This window comes from Perca flavescens, chromosome 18 (genome assembly GCF_004354835.1).
Source record: "Perca flavescens isolate YP-PL-M2 chromosome 18, PFLA_1.0, whole genome shotgun sequence".
In the NCBI taxonomy this organism is placed as follows: Eukaryota; Metazoa; Chordata; class Actinopteri; order Perciformes; family Percidae; genus Perca; species Perca flavescens.
Genome location: NC_041348.1, coordinates 31,069,971 through 31,091,041, shown reverse-complemented (window position 1 = coordinate 31,091,041; position 21,071 = coordinate 31,069,971). Strand labels below are relative to the sequence as shown.

Here is a 21,071-nt window from a genome sequence, read left to right as displayed (position 1 = left end):
GTGGACAAGAGTGGACAGAGCAGATTGAAATATCACTTTCTACATTTTTTATTATTATTGACTTTTTAATCACGAAGGTTTAATTGTAGCCTATTTACAGAAAAGAGACTAGCGTGAGTTCATCTGCCCCAGCGGCGTTGGTAACCCTCTCTGTATCGTTCCCAGTCAGGTGCTGCATGTTTTTCAGTTACATGTTGCTGTTGTTTGGTAAATCTATCGCTGGTCAGGAGGTACTTGGCTTAAAAATACAATTCAAATACAGGTACATTATTGAAAAAAGTTTGAGAACGAGTGATCTATACTAAAGACCAATGGTATGAAACGGTCCTCTCCTAAAGGGAACATCGTGTGGATGGATGAAAAGTATATTTGTATAATCTATTAATATTTTCACAGCTAAAAGACATATTTAGCATCACAGAGATTAGTTTAGTTAGGGCGTTCACCAACATTAGCTTCAACGACGTGTTAAAAACAACAACCGTTATGTGATGCTCTCTGGTTTAGATATGAGGATGTAAAAAACGCTCCTGTGGGTCGTGTTAGAGGGTATCGATATCGCCGTACCGTTTGGAGAACTTGTTGTGTAGTTTAGGATTAGACATGGGCTGCATTTACATGAGTTTGAAGTAATTACATGCTAGCTCTCCTTCTTTCAGACTTGATTCTTAACTTTAAAGGTCCAGTGTGTAACGTGTTTAGTTGTTCATTATCAAAATCTGTTTCCCGTTCACCAACTTGTCCTTTTTCATCAATATTTACCTCCACCATCAATTCCAAGTCTTCCTATTGGCTGGAAATTTTACATTTGCATTTGCAGGAACTGGGGTAGACGCTCCATATTCATGTTCCATCTTGAGATACGCCGGTAAGGGACATACTGCTCCACCTTTGTGTGTGTCTCTCTGTGTGTGTGTGTGTGTGTGTGTGTGTGTGTGTAAGGGACATTCAGGACATACTGCTCCGCCTTTGTGTAGTGTATGTCTCTCTGTGTGTGTGTGCGTGTTTGTGTGTGTGTGTGTGTGTAAGGGACATTCAGGACATACTGCTCCGCCTTTCGCATTTTCGCTGTCACATGATAAACTCACAGGTGCTGCTAATGCTGCTAACGAGTATCGTAGCTCCCCAGGCCCCCGGCTAGTTTGAAGACGGAAACATGGAGGACCACACGTATTAAAAATCCAAATTTCAGGAACAAGAGTCTTCTTCTTCTTCGCCTAGAAAAAGAAAAAGGAGATTCAAAAGAGCAAAAGACCGGCTTTTTTGAAGCGTGAAGGTTGCCGTAGCTGTGATACCTACTTTGAACTGCGTGGTGCGAGAGAGTTGATTGCGATATATGATCTCAATGCTAGATGGGAGAAATTCCCACACATTGGGCCTTTAAAAAGTGACTGCCCTGATATGTAATATAAATAAATAAATATATAAAGTGAAGTGATTTTTTTACTCTTGCAAAAGATAGTCTGGAAGTTTTTAGTTTAACGGGGATCGACTCGGCGCGAAGCTTTTTGCACCCACACCTCTCACTCCCTTCAGAGGCCTTAAATATTTGAACCATGAATAAAAAGGGAGGTTTAGTGGAGGACTGTATCAGCTGGAGAGAGTAATCACTTTACACCAGCCTGATCCTCACAGATGGAGGAGAGGAGTGAATTATTTAAGAGCCAACAGCAGCTGGACAGATCAGGTGAGATGAGCATATCTGCTGTGTCCGCAGGGGATTCCCACCCTAAAATCATCGATGATGAAGTTTAACGCACAGCTCCACAGAGTCGTGTCACACTCCCCAAACTGCTGCCCAGTTTCTCCTTTTAACTGAAAACAAAGTTTGTAGTCACTAATTATTCACGGGTGTTTTCAAAGACATTCAAACATTCAAAGAAGCTTCCTGCAGTTTTTCAGCTTTTGAAAAACTGACAGACTTTTTTTCAGCACACACACACACACACACACACACACACACACACACACACACACACACACACACACACACACACACACACACACACACACACACACACACGCACGCACCAGGAAGTTGCAGAGCACTCTCAGAGCTTTCAATCAGGAGGACCCAAGAGGGTAAGCTTCGCTTCAACACTCGAACCTCCTATGGCGCCATTTTGATGCTACAAAGAGATCACCTCCCGTTAGCATCCCATTGACTCCCATTCATTTTGATGTCACTTTGACAGAGAATAACTTTACATCTGAAGCGTTTAAAGACTCTATTTGTCTGTTGTTTATTTATAAAGAAACACGACAATGTATAAAAGGCTCCATTACCTTGTACCTCACGTTATGGCTCCGCAGCAGACGCTTTTATAAAAATAGGCTAACGATTGGGTCATAACCACGAGACTTACTGTCACACAGTAGAGGAATTACCGTATAGTTTAGGAGAAGCTCACAGGCAGTTTGGACTTCCATTAGCTGTTTAGGTTTAATTACTAATGTTAACTAGCATGTTAGTGATCAATAATTAGCCTGTGTCCATGTTATCTCCTTACATATACCTACGCTCTCAGTCTGCAAGACTGGGAATGATTGAGATTTCTCTCGGCACAGCTACCAGAAGACTTCCAACTTTCAGACAGGTTGCTCACGTCACATCTACGTCAGAGACATGGGATCTGTTGGTCCATTGTTATATACGGTCTATGGGAGGACCGGGTGAAAGCTTACACACCGGGTGAAAGCTTACACGCCGGTTAAGCCAGATTTATGGTTGTACGTAGACTATGCAGAGCCTACGTAAGAAACCTACTTAAGAAACCTACGTAAGAAACAAGAAACCAACGCCGTTGTGAGGATTTAAACTTGTGTGTTGGTGTGTCTCTCTACATACTACTCTCTACTGCTGTCTCTCTACATACTACTCTCTACTGTTGTCTCTCTACATACTACTCTCTACTGTTGTCTCTCTACATACTACTCTCTACTGCTGTCTCTCTACATACTACTCTCTACTGTTGTCTCTCTACATACTACTCTCTACTGCTGTCTCTCTACATACTTCTCTCTACTGCTGTCTCTCTACATACTACTCTCTACTGTTGTCTCTCTACATACTACTCTCTACTGTTGTCTCTCTACATACTTCTCTCTACTGCTGTCTCTCTACATACTACTCTCTACTGTTGTCTCTCTACATACTACTCTCTACTGTTGTCTCTCTACATACTACTCTCTACTGTTGTCTCTCTACATACTACTCTCTACTGCTGTCTCTCTACATACTTCTCTCTACTGCTGTCTCTCTACATACTACTCTCTACTGTTGTCTCTCTACATACTTCTCTCTACTGCTGTCTCTCTACATACTACTCTCTACTGTTGTCTCTCTACATACTACTCTCTACAGCTGTCTCTCTACATACTACTCTCTACTGTTGTTTCTCTACATACTACTCTTTACTGCTGTCTCTCTACATACTACTCTCTACCGTTGTCCCTCTTAATACTACATCATCTTACAGCGCCGTGGTGGAGCTGCTGCTCTGGCTTCCCTGTCGACACTTAAGGGGGATTTATGCGTATCCGACGCTGAGAGGCACTGACCAAGCGTCCATATTTGTTTTACAGGCTGGGAGTGAGAATGGGTTGGTAAAGAGCAGTGTCTGTGCATGTGTGTGTACACACACACACACACACACACACACACACACACAGTGTAGTGTAGTGTAGTCACAGAAGAAGTTGTTATATTTCCATAATGCTCCAAATTATGAAAACTGCAGAGCCAAAATTTCGTCATTTGTGCACTTGTTATCCTGTTGGGCTGCAGATGAAATACAAACACTGTTTAGCAGATGATAAAGTCTCCCAAACAAACCGTATTCTGCATTCGTCATCAGGCAGTTAAAAAGTATTCTGAATCATTTCCCTTTAACGTCTTATAGTTGCAAATATGACAAAGCCAGTCAAAAGTCAAAAAACACCTATATGAGCGTTTTCTGATCTATGATGTGTGTGTGTGTGTGTGTGTGTGTGTGTGTGTGTGTGTGTGTGTGTGTCTGTGTCTGTCTGTCTGTCTGTCTGTCTGTCTGTCTGTCTCTGTGTGTGCTTTGTGGGGCCAAAATGCTGCACCCCACAAGTTTAAAGGGCTGTTTGAGGGTTAAGACTTGGTTTTAGGATTAGGGATAGAATTAGGTTATGGTTAGGGTGAGGGTTAAGGTTAGGCATTTAGTTGTGATGGTTAAGGTTAGGGTAAGGGTTAAGGTTAGGCATTTAGTTGTGATGGTTAAGGTTAGGGCAAGGGGATAGGGCATTATATCAATGACGGGTCCCCACAAAGATAGAGACAAATCTGAGTGTGTGAGTGTGTGTGTGTGTGTGTGTGTGTGTGTTTTTCTTATCTCTGGGAATATAATGAATTAGATCTGCTCTCAGATAAGATAGCGGGCGTTTGGTATTAATGTGGCCGTCTGCAGTTAATGTACAATTTGGCTTCCAACCTCTACCGATGTGAAGATACGGCCCGCGAGTGAAGAAGCTTTTCCCCTTTTAAGAAAGCTCTGATAGCATCGCTCCCACACAATGAAGCACAGATTGGATTTAACCGTAATGAATGAGAAGACAAAGGGAGACACGGAGAGACATTAAAGTACTGATGAGATATTTAATGTTGGAGAAGTTATTGGCTGGGCAGGATAAAGGAAGATCTATTTAGGATATACAGATAGAAGTTGTGTGTCAATATTATTTGCAACTTTATTCTTTGTGAGCTGTATGCTTGACTGTACCCTTCATATTAGGAGTTTACCATTTCAGGCTGTTCTGATTCATATGTATTCCACGTATATTTATTACTGTCGGCTCCACATTGAATGCTGCTGTATAAGAGTGTGAAGATCCTCGTAGGAAGGAGTTTGGGGTCGGGGGTGTTTGGCTCCTAAAACACAGAGCTTTCAAGCCGGGGAGCAGAGTTCATGTCCCAGAAGAAGTTAAGGAGAAAACACAAGACTTTCACCCAGGAAACAGGTGTTCATGTCCTGAATGGCCTTAGAATGCTGTCGGAGCAGAAGCAACTTGCGTTTGCCAACATCAAGCTGACAAGAAATTCTGTGGCAGATAAAGTTTCTGATCAAAGATACTTACAAGTGCAACAGCAAGTACGCCATTCTTTTCTTTCAGTTCTCGCCATTCGGAAAACGCAGATCCGATGTTTACTTGTGTCTGACTCCTCGCTCGGTCAGTCTGCCGTTTCCTCTTTCTCTGTTCCTCCGACAATGCATTCCTAGCTTTGTGCTTTTTTTTTTTTTTTTTTTTTTGCCGGCTCAGCCATGACGATAGGCGCTAGGGGGGAGCGAGACGACCACCATTCAACCCAAAAAAGGTCTTGACCATTCCAATGATTCCAAAGCTGTTCAGTTAAGGTAAATGAAGCTAAAAAAAATGCATAGTTCCCCTTTAACTAAGGAAATTTTGTGCCTAAAGCTAACCAAACTGCAACCGTTTCACAATGTTAACATGTTTAAAACCGCAACCGTTACCTTCTCTGGTTTAGATATGAGGATGGAAAACGCTCCTGTGGGTCATGTTAGAGGTTAGAAACAACAAATTAATGACCGATATCATCGTATGGTTTGGAGAACTTGTTGAGTGTAGTTTTTACTCAAGATCTAGCAAACAGAAATGGTGCTTTTCTACCTTTCTTTGAAACACTGTTGACTACTTCTAAGTATGACTGCTTATGGAACAGACAAAGTTGAGATTGTTAATCTGCAGCAACAGTCGTAGCACTAATCAACCATCAAGAGTGTGTTTTTCACATCTCGGTGAGCGTCTCTGATGATCCTCCTCCTTCTCTCAGTTCTCAGCGTCAACGGATGATTAACTGTTTGTTCGTCAGTGACTCTCCATTAACCCCGAGATTGTCGAGGTCTACCTCACTGCAGAGTGTCCTTTCAGACCTGCAGAGCCACATGGGGCTGCAGCAGAGAGTCATGTTGATGACTCTCCCTTCAGTATTTATGAGTTTTTAGGGTGACACCTTCAGCTAACGGGCTCCACACAGAGTATCAGATAAATCACTTCTACCACAACATGTCTATACCTTTACCTACTGCAGCTACCTCTACTGTACTCTTGACTGTCTGTTGGGGAAGTCCAAGGCAATATTTGTATTTATGTTCATTGGTAAATGTGTGGCAAGCATGTACAGCTGTAATTTCAATGTTAGGTGGGTTCCTTTTACAAGCCCTGAAGGTTTTTATAAGAGATTTGAAAAATTTCAAAAAGGGAACATCCACTTTACAGTTTTTAGCACCAAATTTTCTCTTCAAGATAAAATAACACTTAGCCACGTAGGCACCGAAATTTGTCTTGCAATTCAAGCTCCAAAAAAAAACATGAAGACAAAACATATCAGGCATCATTAAAAACATAGAAGTATAAGAAGTAAACTAGAAAATGCATTTCCTGCAGAAAATGCTTGTTAATGCTAAAAAGCTAAATTGCTAAAGCTAAAATAGATTGCTGGTTTTAATGTGTAAAAAGAAGGTAAAGCAGTGAGAATAGCTGAAAAAGTGGGAATGGTTTAAATTAGTATACATTTCATTAAAATGTTAAAGTGCTCATATTATGCTCCAAACAGCTCTATTGTAGTCCAGCCTTTACTTCAGAGACACTTGTCACTTTGTAACACACGTTATAATGCTCGCCTAGCTGCTAGCTTGGCATGCCCTCATACTCTGCTTCTGACTGGCTAGTAGTCCTTACCTAGGTACTGTCAGGGCACGCCCTCGTACTCTGCAACGGACAAGCAGTGCTTACCTAGGTACTGCACATGTGCAACTCCCAACAAAGATAGGACAGAAGTGTGATGCCTCACTCTGTAGCTAAAACAGAGAACTCAACACACAGAGTGAAAAGAGGAGCTGCAGCAATATGTAGAACAACAAAATTGATGTTTTCTGAAAATTGAACCACATAAACCTATTCTGGTACAACCTCTAAATACAATTATGAACCTGAAATATGAGCACTTTAAATAATACCGAAAATGTATTAAACAAAAGTGGAATATTTTAAGGTTTTCTGAAAAGCTGTCGCTACACTGTGATGTCATCATCCACTAAGCAAGCAATACTCACTCCATTATTAGCACGGAAAAAGCCTGAATGAAACGCTAAACTTAAACAGTGATACCACAAAAACTGTAAAAGATATCATGAAGCTGAATACAACTGTAATAGCTAAAGGCTATGTGAACAGTGTGAAGTTTGAATGATGTCTGTAGGTGAAAGTATGTGGGAGGAGAAGCATTTCAAAAAGGAAGAAGCCTGAAGAGGATTTAAAGATTTCTACATTCACTTTAATGTAAAATAAAACTTTTAAAAAGCTTAATATTTAAAAAAGCAGAAAAAAAAGTTAAAGAATTTCCATCATGTGCTTAAAGAGCTGAACGTTTTGATTTTTGTAGCTGAAAGTATGCAGATGTTAGAGGTGACCAAAGAAAGATGAAGAATAAAGAATCAGATAACAATACTGTGAATGGTGCTGAATCAGCATTCACACAATTAATATGATGGGGGCCCAGTCCTTTAAGAGTGGTCGTGAATATATTCCTATTGCTGTAGGACAAATGTGGGCCTCACTCAACAGAAACCTGCATTTATTGCGCAACACATAGGCATCAGGTTATAGGCAAATACCCTTAAAAGGTGAATTTAGGAAGATATGTAAAAAATAAAAATCCCTTAGACCTTATAGGGTTGAAATATTTATATTCACTTGTAAATGTGTAGCAGGCATTGTGCAGCTGTCTTTATTTTAATGTTAAGTGGGTTCCTTTTATGAGCCCTCCAGGTTTTTTCTAGTGCATTTTCTTACTGTATGTTATTGTATATTTTTTATATGCAAAAATAAAAAGGCAAAGACATAACATGCACACATGTTGCATATATGCAAGGAAATACAGGTAGGAAAGTATATATTAATACCTCTGACACACACATTTTTTACACACATTCACATAATCCACCCTTCCAGATGAGTTGTGGCCTGAAGCTGCAGGCGTCTGAGAGGATCTTTGGAAAACTGCCAAACTCTGCCGGACCACTGGCAGCAAATCAGAGCAAATACAAATCAGCAGCAGCCAGACTGGAGAGCAGAGATGATCCCTGCTCAGCAGTCAGCAGAGTTTGCTGTTGGTTAACTTTAAAAGTCAGTCTAGGTGAAATGCCGCTGGGCACAGTTTCACTTAATGATGATAGGCTGTTCTTCACAGAGCAGAATCTAATTAAGTAAACAAGTGTTCGTTGTGAAAAGTAACTCTACAAATGAAATCTCCCTCCATTCAGTGTTCCAGCAAACTGTTCTTATCCTTTTATTGTGTGCAAATTATGTTTTGAAGGCATCGCTGCAGAGATGTCCGAGGGTCAGACTCCAAAAAGATTAGTCACATTTCTTCTCCCCAACATACAGTCTAAAGCACTTATCAACAAGATCCAGATATGGGGACTGGAAAGGATCCCAACAGAGATAGACCTTTTTGTTAAAGAGTAAGATCCTTTTTGTTTAACATGAAAAAGCCCCAAAATCACCATCACCAAACCCACCAGACTCCATGTAAATAATCAGGACTTTTAGCGTGTATAGAGCCAGCATATTTCCACCAGACTCCATGTAAATAATCAGGACTTTTAGCGTGTATAGAGCCAGCATATCACCACCAGACTCCATGTAAATGATCAGGACTTTTAGCATGTATAGAGCCAGCATATCTCCACCAGACTCCATGTAAATAATCAGGACTTTTAGCATGTATAGAGCCAGCATATCTCCACCAGACTCCATGTAAATAATCAGGACCTTTAGCGTGTATAGAGCCAGCATATCTCCACCAGACTCCATGTAAATAATCAGGACTTTTAGCGTGTATAGAGCCAGCATATCTCCACCAGACTCCATGTAAATAATCAGGACTTTTAGCATGTATAGAGCCAGCATATCTCCACCAGACTCCATGTAAATAATCAGGACTTTTAGCGTGTATAGAGCCAGCATATCTCCACCAGACTCCATGTAAATAATCAGGACTTTTAGCATGTATAGAGCCAGCATATCTCCACCAGACTCCATGTAAATAATCAGGACTTTTAGCATGTATAGAGCCAGCATATCTCCACCAGACTCCATGTAAATAATCAGGACTTTTAGCGTGTATAGAGCCAGCATATCTCCACCAGACTCCATGTAAATAATCAGGACTTTTAGCGTGTATAGAGCCAGCATATCTCCACATGTAAATGAGTGAATTAAGGATTTATTTCAACCAAACCAGAGTTGTGATTGTTGGAACAGTGGAAAGATGAACCAAGACGGCTTTTGATAGTTTTATTTAGTTTCTGTCCACTTTGTATCAAGTGTGTTTTATGATAATAAAAGTACTGATTATTGAACATGACTTGTAGGCAGTTATATTGTTGGCTAGTTTCATTTAGCATAAAACATCAGATTTTATAAACTACATGTGTTTTGTGTGCAGAAATGTTGTTTAAGGTAAGTAGTAACTAAAGCTGTAACAGATGAATGTAGTGGAGTAACTAAAGTAACTAGTAACTAAAGCTGTAACAGATGAATGTAGTGGAGTAAAAAATACAATATTTCTCTCTGAAATGTAGTGGAGTAGAAGTAGAAAGTGGCATAAAAAGAAAAGACTCAAGTAAAGTACCTCAACATTTGGACTTGAGTACAGTACTGGAGTAAATGTACCTAGTTACATTCCACCGCTGCAAGAGCAAAGTAAGAGAACATTTCCGGTCTCTTCTTTTTGCGCTCTGCAAACTCCTCCAGCTGAACGTCATAAGGTCAGGAGGTCTGATGCGTTCGACGTCTGCGGTACACGGAGAAGCACTTTGAAAACTACCGCTGACATTTTTACGTGTTTGTGTCGAGTTGTATCCCTACGTGCTGAGACAGCTGACCTGTGCAAAGTGCATATGAAGGACATAATTGACCTTTTCCATATGTCTCTGAGAATCTGCGAGCATCCGCCTGACGAGGGCAAACTCCTCGCTCGACGCTTAATGCATTTGATGTTTAAACATGATCCATTTTCGTCCAACGTCCATCTCTTGCACTGTTTCCGTCCATTTCATCATGAGACATTTGGAGGAAGCTTTTAGCATTCAGGTCCCAGTGGGAGTCAAACCTTTTTTCCTGTCAAGAATGATAAAATTTTCCCACCAAAATAAGTTAGTGTTGGTGTAAAATGACTGCTCTTTAGGCAAGCAGTTTGTATCAGTCATTTTTTGCTTTTGGCAATTCCGACATAATGGGTGATTGATTTTTAAGCTTCAGTGTAAAAATCTGAAGTCTAAAGTCTTTTGTAGCTCAGCATTTTAGCATTTTATAAATTTCTACCTGCATTATTTTAACCATTGTCACATGGGACATGTTTTGTTTACACATCCATCCAATCCTCCAGAAGAGGTTTTCCTCATATCTAAACCAGAGAAGGTAACAGTCGCTGTTTTAAACACATGGTTAACATTGTGAAATGGTCACAGTTTGGTTAGATTTAGGCACCAAAACTACTTAGTTAAGTTGATAAAAAGATGGTGGTTTAGGTTCAAATCAGACGTTACTTCACTTCCTGAAGGTTACGACGTGACAAAGAACGTGAAAAATCTCTGTTTCCTTTTTTTTTCAAATGGGACATCAACCCAAAGTCTCCTGGGTGAAAGTCTTGTGTTTGTCTCTCAACAATAGGGCCTTGATTTTCAGTGCGATGCACATGAATTGTATCGCATTAACAACACCAAGTTCTCATTTGTGATGACTGCTGAATCTCTCTCTCGCTGCATATCATGTTGCTTAAATTGCCTTCGAGTTTTCCACTTGACTCCCTTCCTTGCATCTTAGTTCCTCCCACCAAGGAGGCACGGGAGAGACACAAGTAAATCATGGGAGGAGAGAGGAAACAACAAAATGTGTTTTTAGAGGGATGAGACGTCATTTCCTCTGAAGCGTCAGATAAATTAGTCAGCTGTTTCGGCGGAGTTAGCAACTCCTTCAGCTGCACGGCTTCTGGGAAGGCTGCTCTCTCTATCCTCGCCTATAGCTCCTCGATGATCCCTCCTTGCTGCTCGCTCCTTGTTTCTTTTTTTATATCTCTGCTCCTCCATGTCTGGGAGATGTTACAGGAGCCTTAGGAGTTGCATCAGCAGGCTCAGAAACAGGTTTTTTCACAACACGATAACGCTGCTCAACACTAAGACCCAACACTGGCCCCTGCGCTTCCCCGCTTGGACTATGGACTGTCTGATTTCTCAGAATTCTATGCACTTTATTTGCTAATGCACTTTAATAATGGACTAACATGATCATACTGCATTCTGTGTTGTATGTCTTTTTTAAGCACTGCTATAAAGAAAAAGCACTTTTAATGATTGCACTACTGGTTAGATGTTGAACTGCATTTTGTTGTACAGGTTGTTGTGCAATGACAATAACGTTGAATCTAATCTAATCTAATCCAGATGGAGACGAGGAAGCGTTTGGCCAAGATTGTGTTGGTGTTCGTTGGCCTGTTCGCCCTGTGCTGGTTCCCCAACCACGTGCTCTACATGTACCGCTCCTTCCACTACCACCAGATGGATCTGTCACTGGCTCACCTCGTCATCACCCTGCTGGCCAGAGTCCTCAGCTTCTCTTCGTCCTGCGTCAACCCCTTCGCCCTCTACCTGCTCAGCGAGAGCTTCCGCAGACACTTCAACAGGTTGGGTCTATTTTCAAACATGAGTTTCTTAAACTACATCGAATAACACTGACAATTTAATCCATTGGTTGTATACAACAACCATTTCTACAAGGATAAGGCTGGTATTATTGTTTATGTTTCTTATTGCCAACTAAGCATGGACTGGTTACCGGTTTCAAGGTATACCACGGTTTGAAAAAGTCACTGTTTCAAAACCACTTAAATTTTCCATCATACCATTCCTGCTGTATGAGCTGTTTTCTTTTTCAAACACACAAAGTGCAGTTTAGAAATCCCTCTCCTACCAGTCTGCAGTGTGTTTAAAAATAAAATACATTGTGTTCAATGGAAAACAAGTGTTTTTTCTACCCAGACATTTCAAAATAATACATTTTTAAATCTGTAATTGCAATACCTTGTGATAGGTTTGGTATTTGTGCATGCAGGTATTTGAATGCATCTCATCTATTCTAAGGAGCTTCTATGGACAAGTCTGTTTTAAGGTGACATGGTCTCACAGAAAAACCTAGCTTAGAATGTGTAAATCTATTATGAGTTTGGGTACAACTTTCCCACAGAGGAATTGGAGCCAGGAATGTGAGAATCTATTAGGAGCATCGGCCATAAAAGGTGCAGGTTAAGAGTAAACTGGTGCGCTAAAATAGATATCTTGGGCTGTGTGAGCACAAAAAGAGTTTAAAAAGGATCCTTTTTGATGTGCATGTTAGTCACCCTTGGGCAGACACGTCTGTATGCTCACGGTTGTCTCGGTGTCATGAGAGTTTGTTCACTGTTTGGATAAAGCTGCATTTGATTTGAACTCATCGGACTGGTCATCATCTTTGAAGTCTCCCAACATCATTTCTGTGTTATCACCCGATAACACCTTGAAACTGTGATATTTTGCTAAAAGTTATCATACCATCAGAATATTATATACGCCTATTGCCAACAAATTCCATAAAAAGACAATCATTTAGTTAGGGTTAGGAAAAGATCATGTGTTAGGGTTAAAAGAAGTGTGTTTGTAACATAACTGTGACGCACAGGAAACAAGCCACGGCCTCCTGGGTGAAAGTCCTGAGTTAGTTTGACCCATCCATCAACTCAACATTCTGAATACATGGACTTTGTGGCTCTTTCTTCTGGACCACTTACTCTGAGTGTCTAATATTGTCGCAGATTGGTTTACAGTTGAAAGCCTGATGCATTTTATACAGACGCCCAAGGGTGCCTTGTGTGTCGGTATCAAACGGCAAGGGCCATGACAAAGCGCCAATATTTGACGGACTGAAAAAAGACAAAACCAATGTGTTAGCCCACCTCTGAATACTTTCTGACTTTCTGTTTGTGCCTCATTAGTTCCTATTGAAGACGTAATTTTTTTTTAAAGTATAGTTTGCCAAGTTAATTTAAAGCTCCTATTGAATTTCACCGTTAATGCAGAAACATTCAGATCTGAAATTCTCAAACATCTTGTTTAATAGTTTCAATATTTTTAGGTTATATGTGTTTGTCACTGAGCAGCTTCCACATTTTAGCACGCAGTTTGACTTGATGCTCAACATTGTATTGTTGGTAAGATTAACTGGCCTTACAACATAAAATAGATGATTACTGCTTTGGGACAAACAAAGCGTTATCTATCTATCCATCCATCCATCCACCATAAAAAAGATGGAAAACATGCAGTGGGTGATCGCTTCTTGATTGTATCTGTAAAATGCAAATAATAAGATATATTGGATCAAAAGGCCTGCAGTCAGCGGAGGAAGGCTGCTGCTCAGTATTGGCAGGGTGTTGCTGATGTCTTGATGTCTGTGTACCGACCATGCTAAATTGCAGCTGTAGAGTAATCAAAACTTTCCAAAGGCTGAACATTTGTAGAACTCGGATATGATTCAGGAAAAAAAATAAATAAATCAGACAGCGAGAACTTCCATTTTAACTGTAAATTGACTCCATAACCTCGTCGCAAGATGAAGCAATCACAGTTTCGTCATTTTATAAAACTCTTTCCGAGTGCTGCTACTTCCACTAAACATGATTATTCTACCTCGGCAAGATGGAAACCTTCTTCCAAACTCTGGCACAATCCTCCTAAAACCCGGAGATGGGCTTTGTGCTTTGTACAGGAAATAAGATATGCCTTCAGGAAGCAATTATAACGGGGCTGTAGCATGAAGCACTGAATGCACCTGTCTTTGTATTTACTTTTAATTATTCAAAAGAACGTTTAAACTGAACTATGTTTTAAATCCAAAGTGTGAGGATTTCCATAAAGTACAGACATGTTAAGCCTTCACCTTCCTTACCCGGGGAGCTCATTAACCAAGAATTGTTTCATTTTCTTTCCCATTTCAAAATTTTTTAAAGCTGCTGCAATGGCAACAATTAGGGTTGGGTATCGCCAAAGATTTCCTGAATCAATTTGATTCCAATTCACAAGGTCCTGATTTGATTTGATTTCTCCATCTATCCATCCATCTTCGTCCGCTTATCCAGGGTCAGGTTGCGGGGGCAGCAGCTCCAGCAGGGGACCCTAATTTCAGGGTAAATAACATTTTCCTTGTCCAATTAAAACTAAGTAAACATTAATCGTAGAAGACTTAATGCTCCATATTTGTTGGATTGTGCATGTAGAAACATTTTACACGTGTGCTTGTTCTTTTGAGCTGAGCTAAAAGACTCTCCAGGTTACACCAGCAAGTATTATAAATTAACTAAATTAACCGATTGAACACTGTAGTCCCCTCGTCTATAGTTCATTCATGTATTTAACCTTTATTTATACTCGAGAGTTCAGAAGGGGCGGCCTTTATTTACCACGACATACAAAGACAAAAAAACTAAACAACAAAGAGAAGAAGCAACATCATCTTAAGGACAATAAAAAGCAACCAACACTTACTAAATTTGAAGATTGATTTGATAAATATATTGGGATAATTAGGCTGTAAAAGAAAGTACAATTATGTAAAGAGTACAAGAAGTTTGGAGGTTTAAAACCAGATTTCTAAAATGTCCAAAAGGCTGTAGCCTCTATCTACGCCACGTGGACCAGCCATAAAGCGCAGAAAGTGCTAGACGACCCTGGTTACTGGTTTTATGATATATATCATGTTCCAAAAATCCTGCCACGTACATTTACTTTCAACCAAAGCAAACTCACTTGTCTGTCACGTGTTGGGATAATCTGACATCTCTCAGGGGGAGCGTGCCTATGTTCCCACATTTCCTTTTTCATAAATTTGTTTCAGAATTTATCCCTCTAACCCTAAAAAATGTTGTGGGAGGATAGGGCTTAAATTGAAGGGTAATGTAAGAACACAAGACCTAATTCACATAGGGCAACATAATGAGGGAACATATGGGCTGTGGGATCATAGGGCCTAATTTTCATTGAAAAACATTCTTAGAAATGTGGAACCATTTGTTTTTGGTGTCATTTCTGAAAGCTATATTACTGAGTTCTTAACTTTTATTAAACCTTTGCAGAGCCAAAGTATTGCAACAGAAAGAGCCCATTTCTGATAGAATAAAGAGATGAAAAGTCTAACATGTCAGTTTGCCAAAATGGAAAGCAATTTAAGGTTTAATATTAGAAACTGGAATGGAAGCAGATCATGTTCTTTCTTCCCGTTTGTTTTAATGTCATCATACAGTAACAGCATGCACCCAGTGTTTCCCCAGTAATTGTATAGGCCTGTTGGGCTGCCAAAAATGGCAAATATACATTGTGTTTCCCCTTTATTCATTATGTGCACCGCCGTGAACTGCTGTGAGTCGATGGACGAGTGTGTTATCTAAACTGCTAAAGTAAGAAAAGTAATTGAGATGTTGTGTAACGGTTACAAACAGGCTTGGCAGTGAACGACATAACATGTTGAGCTAGTCCAGAGAATATTTTGTAGTGTTCTTGATGTAATCAAATTAAAATATTCGTGATTTTGGTCAAAGTATATATAAAATGCTGTTTTCCCAAGCCCCAAGCAGATCAGTGAATGCCCTCAAAGTTCTCCGTCAACTGTGCTGGAAGTTTTGTAATGTAGCGTTTTATGGCTGTTTAAAGTCTGTTTAAAAAATAGCCTTTTAAATGTTACATTGCTTGTAAGAAAATAATGGGAGTAACATGAAAAACTAGCTTTAGAAGTGACGTATTGCCAGGCTAAAGCAGTCAACCTAGGGGAAACATGCTAACTTTCTGTTAAAACCACACTGTGATTCAATTAAACCATTTGTAATTAAAGAAGTAATTATTATTAACGCTCATGTTGTCCTCTGGGTCAAATTTGACCCATTTTCAAAAAGTTTCTATATCAGAAATTTGGGTTTCTCTCAACCAAATTGTCAAAAAAATAACGTGGATGGTTTCCGTACAACGCTCTTCACATGTAAAATAAATTATCAGTTCATTAGTTTCATTGAATTTGGGAATTTTATTCAATTTTATAGCATGTGAAGAAGAAAATTGATAAAAGTGACAAAAAAGTCAGGAAAAAAAACGACAAAAATATCAAAAAGCGCAGAAAGAAAATCTACAAAGACATCATAAAAAATTTCAGAACATTGGGAAAACTTCAAAAAAAGTAACAAAAACTTAAGCGAAGTGTGTTACGGTTTTAATTTAAAATTTTGACCCAGAAAAGCTTTGAGTTGAGTTGAAAAAAGTTGCACGGTCGACAGGAAGACAACACACGGGTTAAGGAGTCTAATCAAACCTTTGAAATCTGTAATGATGATATTTTGAGCAGTCTTGTGAAATTTCTGAAGGCCTTTAAGCTTTGTGCACTCTGTTAACTCTTTCTTCTTCTTCTTCTTCTTGCTTGCTCAGTCAGCTGCGATGTGGTCGAGGTACCCGCCCCGAGCGCCACGCCAGCTACCTGCATAGCACCTCCCACATCCGTCTCACCTCCGTCAAGAAGCCCGCGCGCAACGCCGCAAAAAACGCTCCGGCAGCCAATGGCAACTCCAACAGACAGGAAGTGGCTCTGTGAAGTGGGAGGCTGCGTTATCTTTAGCTTCACCTCATCCTGGGAGTTTTCTGCAAACATTATGACTCGTACAGCCCTGAGACCAGGAGAGGTATTTGTGTGGATGGATGGAGGTAGCTCTACAGGCCTTGTTCCGGATGAATGATTGTACCAATTGCTCCTGTCACACTGGACTTCACCATTTACATCCTGAACTTGGTAACCAAACAAAAAGTGCCTCTTGGAAATACAAGTTCAGACATCAAAGGGGATGGCAAAATCCCAAACTAAAAATAGTTATTTTCTAAAGCCACAATGTTTGCTAGGAGTATATATCAAAGTTACAAAAAGTTAAAACTGCAAGGCAAGGTTTAACAAACTACAAGGATAAGAGGACGGTATTATTGACAGCATGGTTACCAAAATAGCATGTCTGCTGTGAAAGCTTGTTTCGCTGTTGCTGGAATGCTCATCATCGATTGATCTAAAAAGCCATTTTCATCTATTTGGTGACACTGCATTGATCCAAGGAGAGAGGGAGGATTCTGGTCTGTTTGTCTGCTGTCTCTTGATAAGGAGGGTCAGAGACCTCAGAAACGTGAGCGAGTCCCTGTCTTATCCAAGGATATTTCGGAGAATGTTGTGATCATTGGAGGTTTAAACGTTTGACTCTCTCTCTGAACTCCAGCTATACAACTATTTTGGAGATGAATGAAATGGATTTGTAGCAGATAAAAACTACCCAAAACCTTGTACACCAAAATATCTGTGTGGAGGAAAGATAAAGGTTTGGTTTGTGGCTCTGTTTTTTTCTCTGGGTTCACCAGGTATAGCTGTGTTTAATTCTTGTAAAAGATGCGACTGTAGCCCCAGTTGAACACTGTCTCTATTTCCCCTCCCATAAACTACATAACATATAATGAAGACCTTCTTCAAGCAAAGATGATGTGACATCCATCAGTGATGAGCAACATTTTTTCAGGGTAACTCAATATTCGAAATGTTCCAACTAAAGTAAAATCACTTGTCTGTCATGTGTTGGGATAATCTGACACAATCTTCTCCAAGCTCCTTTAAACATGCAAAAAAGAACCTGACAGCCTAAAAAGCTCTTCCTGGTGGATGCACAGACTAACAGCTCAATGTATACAGTTAGCGTCAGTGCTTTGTGCTGTGTTGCTGCTTTGGCATGAACGGACAGGTGATGAATATCGATGTGCTGTATATTCAAAACACACACACAACAAAGATGATTATGTGACATTTTTGATGTTTTTGTTTTACTTCCTTAGATATTTGATGTGTTTTTCAGTGAAGGGCATGTTTCACGTTTTTGTGTTGGGAAATTCTGCTTGAATCTCATAAACACATAATAAATGTTCCTATGTAAGACTGTGAGTCCCAGACTGCAGCAATATCCTCATACTGAAATAGAAAATGTTTTTTGTAAGCCACTTTAAAATACATGTGTCAGGGCAGACTAACCGCTGCTTGCCACCCCAGGCTTCTAGCTCCTAAATAGACAATCAGGTGTAAGTGGAGCTGAAATTACAGTATAGTTAAGTGGGTGTCAACCTGTTGGTGGCTGTCAATATGCCAGATGTAAAGAGCGGTGGGTGGCGAGACAACTGTTGGCTCCTCAAAATGTATGACATGTCATTATCTGGGGGGGAAGCTTTTTCAGCTGACTTTCGCAGACATTATGGAGAAAGTGAAGAAAGGGTTCATTGATTCACTTTGACAGCATTTTCCACAGGGCAAAACGTTCTCCTAAGTCCCTCCCCCCACAAGGGAGAATGAATGCGTGTGACTGAGCAGTGATTGACATGCAGTTAGACACACCCCCCAGGAGCGGTGGATTTTTGCAAATCACAGTAGGTGCCAGAGAAGCCGGATTTTCTTTTTTATTATCTGCTTTATGTAGTTCTACTCGGGCATAGGGTCAGTTTCAGCAAATATTACAGAAAGTTATTTTTTTAAGTCTTACCTACTGCACCTTTAACCTGTGACTCTGATTGTCTCCACCAGGAGCTGCACAGTGTTATTAGTGTGAATTGTCTTTAAAAAGCAAAAGGGATGCTCTTAACAGCTGTAATGGTGACGGCAGAGGACGACAGAGACAGAGAACACACATCAATGTTGTCCACTTCTGCCTGACTTAATGGTGGTAGAACATTTCTCAACTCATGTGTTTGATAGGAGCTAATTTTAATGGTATGAGTTCCTTGAATTATGCAGCTTTTCACCAGCAGTGAACAAACAAAGATCATATACTGTATATAGAGTGCTGCAGCAATGAGTCCTAAAACCAGGAAATGAGCTAGCCACATTTTTGCACTTCTTCTTCTTCTTTTTTTTGGATGGGTTTTGGTTAGATGCCTAAATAAATAAAGTCTGTGGTTAACACAAGCTTAAGAGGCAAACTTCTGACTAACAAAAAAAGAACAGTCCTTGTCCTCACTTTTCAAGAATGTCCTAACTTGAAACATCCAAAGCACCTGGTCCTCACAAAGACAGCTTTACAAGAACACACACACACACACACACACACACACACACACACACACACACACACATCAGGTTTAGTCGATGAGTAAAAGGTCACAGGTTTAATAATGTATGTATTGAAGGCAGGGTTGGTAACTTTTTCCAATATACACTCTTTTATATTGTTTGAAATTGTCTAATGGGCCCTAAAAAATGAGCCAAAAAAATTGTCATCTGTAGCTGCTGTAATCCTGTAAAACGCCCACCAATCACTGCTTTGCGGTCCGCTTTCAAAGAACCAATGAAATGCCTCCTTGCCCCACTGCGCATACTCTACCCCACCCATGTACGAGCCTGAGCTCAATGCATGCAGCAGAAAAATCTAATTGGCTTTTTGTTGAATGAAAAAGGGGTGATACTAACTTCAGGGTTAGCCCTAAAAAAGATGTCATCCTGCAAGACTCTATAAACATGGACGACATCTTGGACAGCCCCCCGTAAAAGTCAAGCCAAAACACTGATTGTTGCGGCTGTAAGCAGTCCAAAAAAGTGCTGCCGTCAGGGACCAAACACTGAGAGATGAATAAACACACTGTGACGCGCTCAAGATTGTATTGCAATGATTTATTCCTCCACACGTAAAATACAACTAGCACTGCAGTTATCAAATGTAAAGTTACTTTGTGAGTCGAAATAAGTGCGTTCAACAGAAAGTGTTCCCTTCCAGGTGAAGCAAACAAATGTCATCACTTCGTCTCAAACCGCAATGAAAACACCCACCACCTACAACAGGGGTGTCAAACTCAATTTCCCAGAGGGCCACGCTGTTCAGTTTATTGACCTGTGTTTATTTAATTGAAAAAGTTAAATATCTTTGACTGTATTATTGCACGTGTCATATAGTCTTCTCACTCACAGTTTGGTCCACATAAAGTCCTAAAGAAGTTAGGAAAAAGTTCCTTGGCCATTATAGAAAAAAAGTGCCCCAAAACATTGTGACGAAAAAGTGACGAAAACATTGGAAAAAGTGACAAAATGTTGGAATAAGAGACACAAACATTGGGGAAAGTGACAAAATGTTGGAATAAGTGACAAAAAGTTTGGAAAAAGTGACAAAAACATTGGAAAAAGTGACAGAATTGTCGGAAAAAGTGACAAAAACTAGGTGGGCCGAAATGTATTGTGAACCTAAATTGATATGTGGGCCGGATCATAATCTGCGAGGGGCTGGATTTGGCCCGCGGGCCTTGAGTTTGACACATGTGACCTACAATATTAGTGCACAACACAATAATCAACAAACAACATAAATGAGGCCATATCAACATACAATAGGTGGCTCCTACACTGATGTTTGTCCAAGTGTTAATTTTTCTGATCAGTTAGGTTTTTATTAGTTATTTGATGCTATAAAAAGGGGCTGAAACGTCATGATTGACAGCTGGGATTGGTAGGGCGGGTGAATGAGTGGGACGTCGATACCGCGGCTCCACTGCCCAATCACTACTGCGCAGACTCTGGCTCCTAAACTACAACATATTTCTGCTTTATTTTATGTACGGTGGGAGGAAGTGGAGATGCGTCACCTATCTTTTTTATACAGTCTATGATCTGGACATATGTTTATATTTGTGTTAACTAAGCTTTTTTAACCTTTGTGTTGTCCTCCCAGGTCAAAATGAACACTTTTTTTCCCCATGTTTTGCTTGCTTCTTTCAACGTTTTTTGGTAGGTTTTTTTCAAAAAATGTTGGTGTATTTTTTCAACTTTTGGCACTTTTTTCAACGTTTGACACTTTTTTTCCCTCATTACCACCAGTATATTCACCTCTACAACACACTTATTAACACTAGTTTTAAACTTATTTTTGAATTCATTGTCAATAAACCTCATTTATATGA

The 21,071-nt window shown here is 40.0% G+C and overlaps 1 protein-coding gene across 1 annotated transcript in view; it reads left to right on the top strand.

Moving 5' to 3' along the window:
* Nucleotides 1–17,891, top strand: part of nmbr (neuromedin B receptor) — a 51,654-nt gene extending 33,763 nt beyond the window's left edge. The window contains exons 4-5 of the mRNA XM_028605760.1: nt 11,490–11,728; nt 16,545–17,891. Coding sequence (XP_028461561.1) covers nt 11,490–11,728; nt 16,545–16,707 — 402 coding nt within the window. The 3' untranslated portion in view covers nt 16,708–17,891. The remainder of the gene's footprint in view (nt 1–11,489; nt 11,729–16,544) is intronic.
* Nucleotides 17,892–21,071: the final 3,180 nt, after the last annotated feature.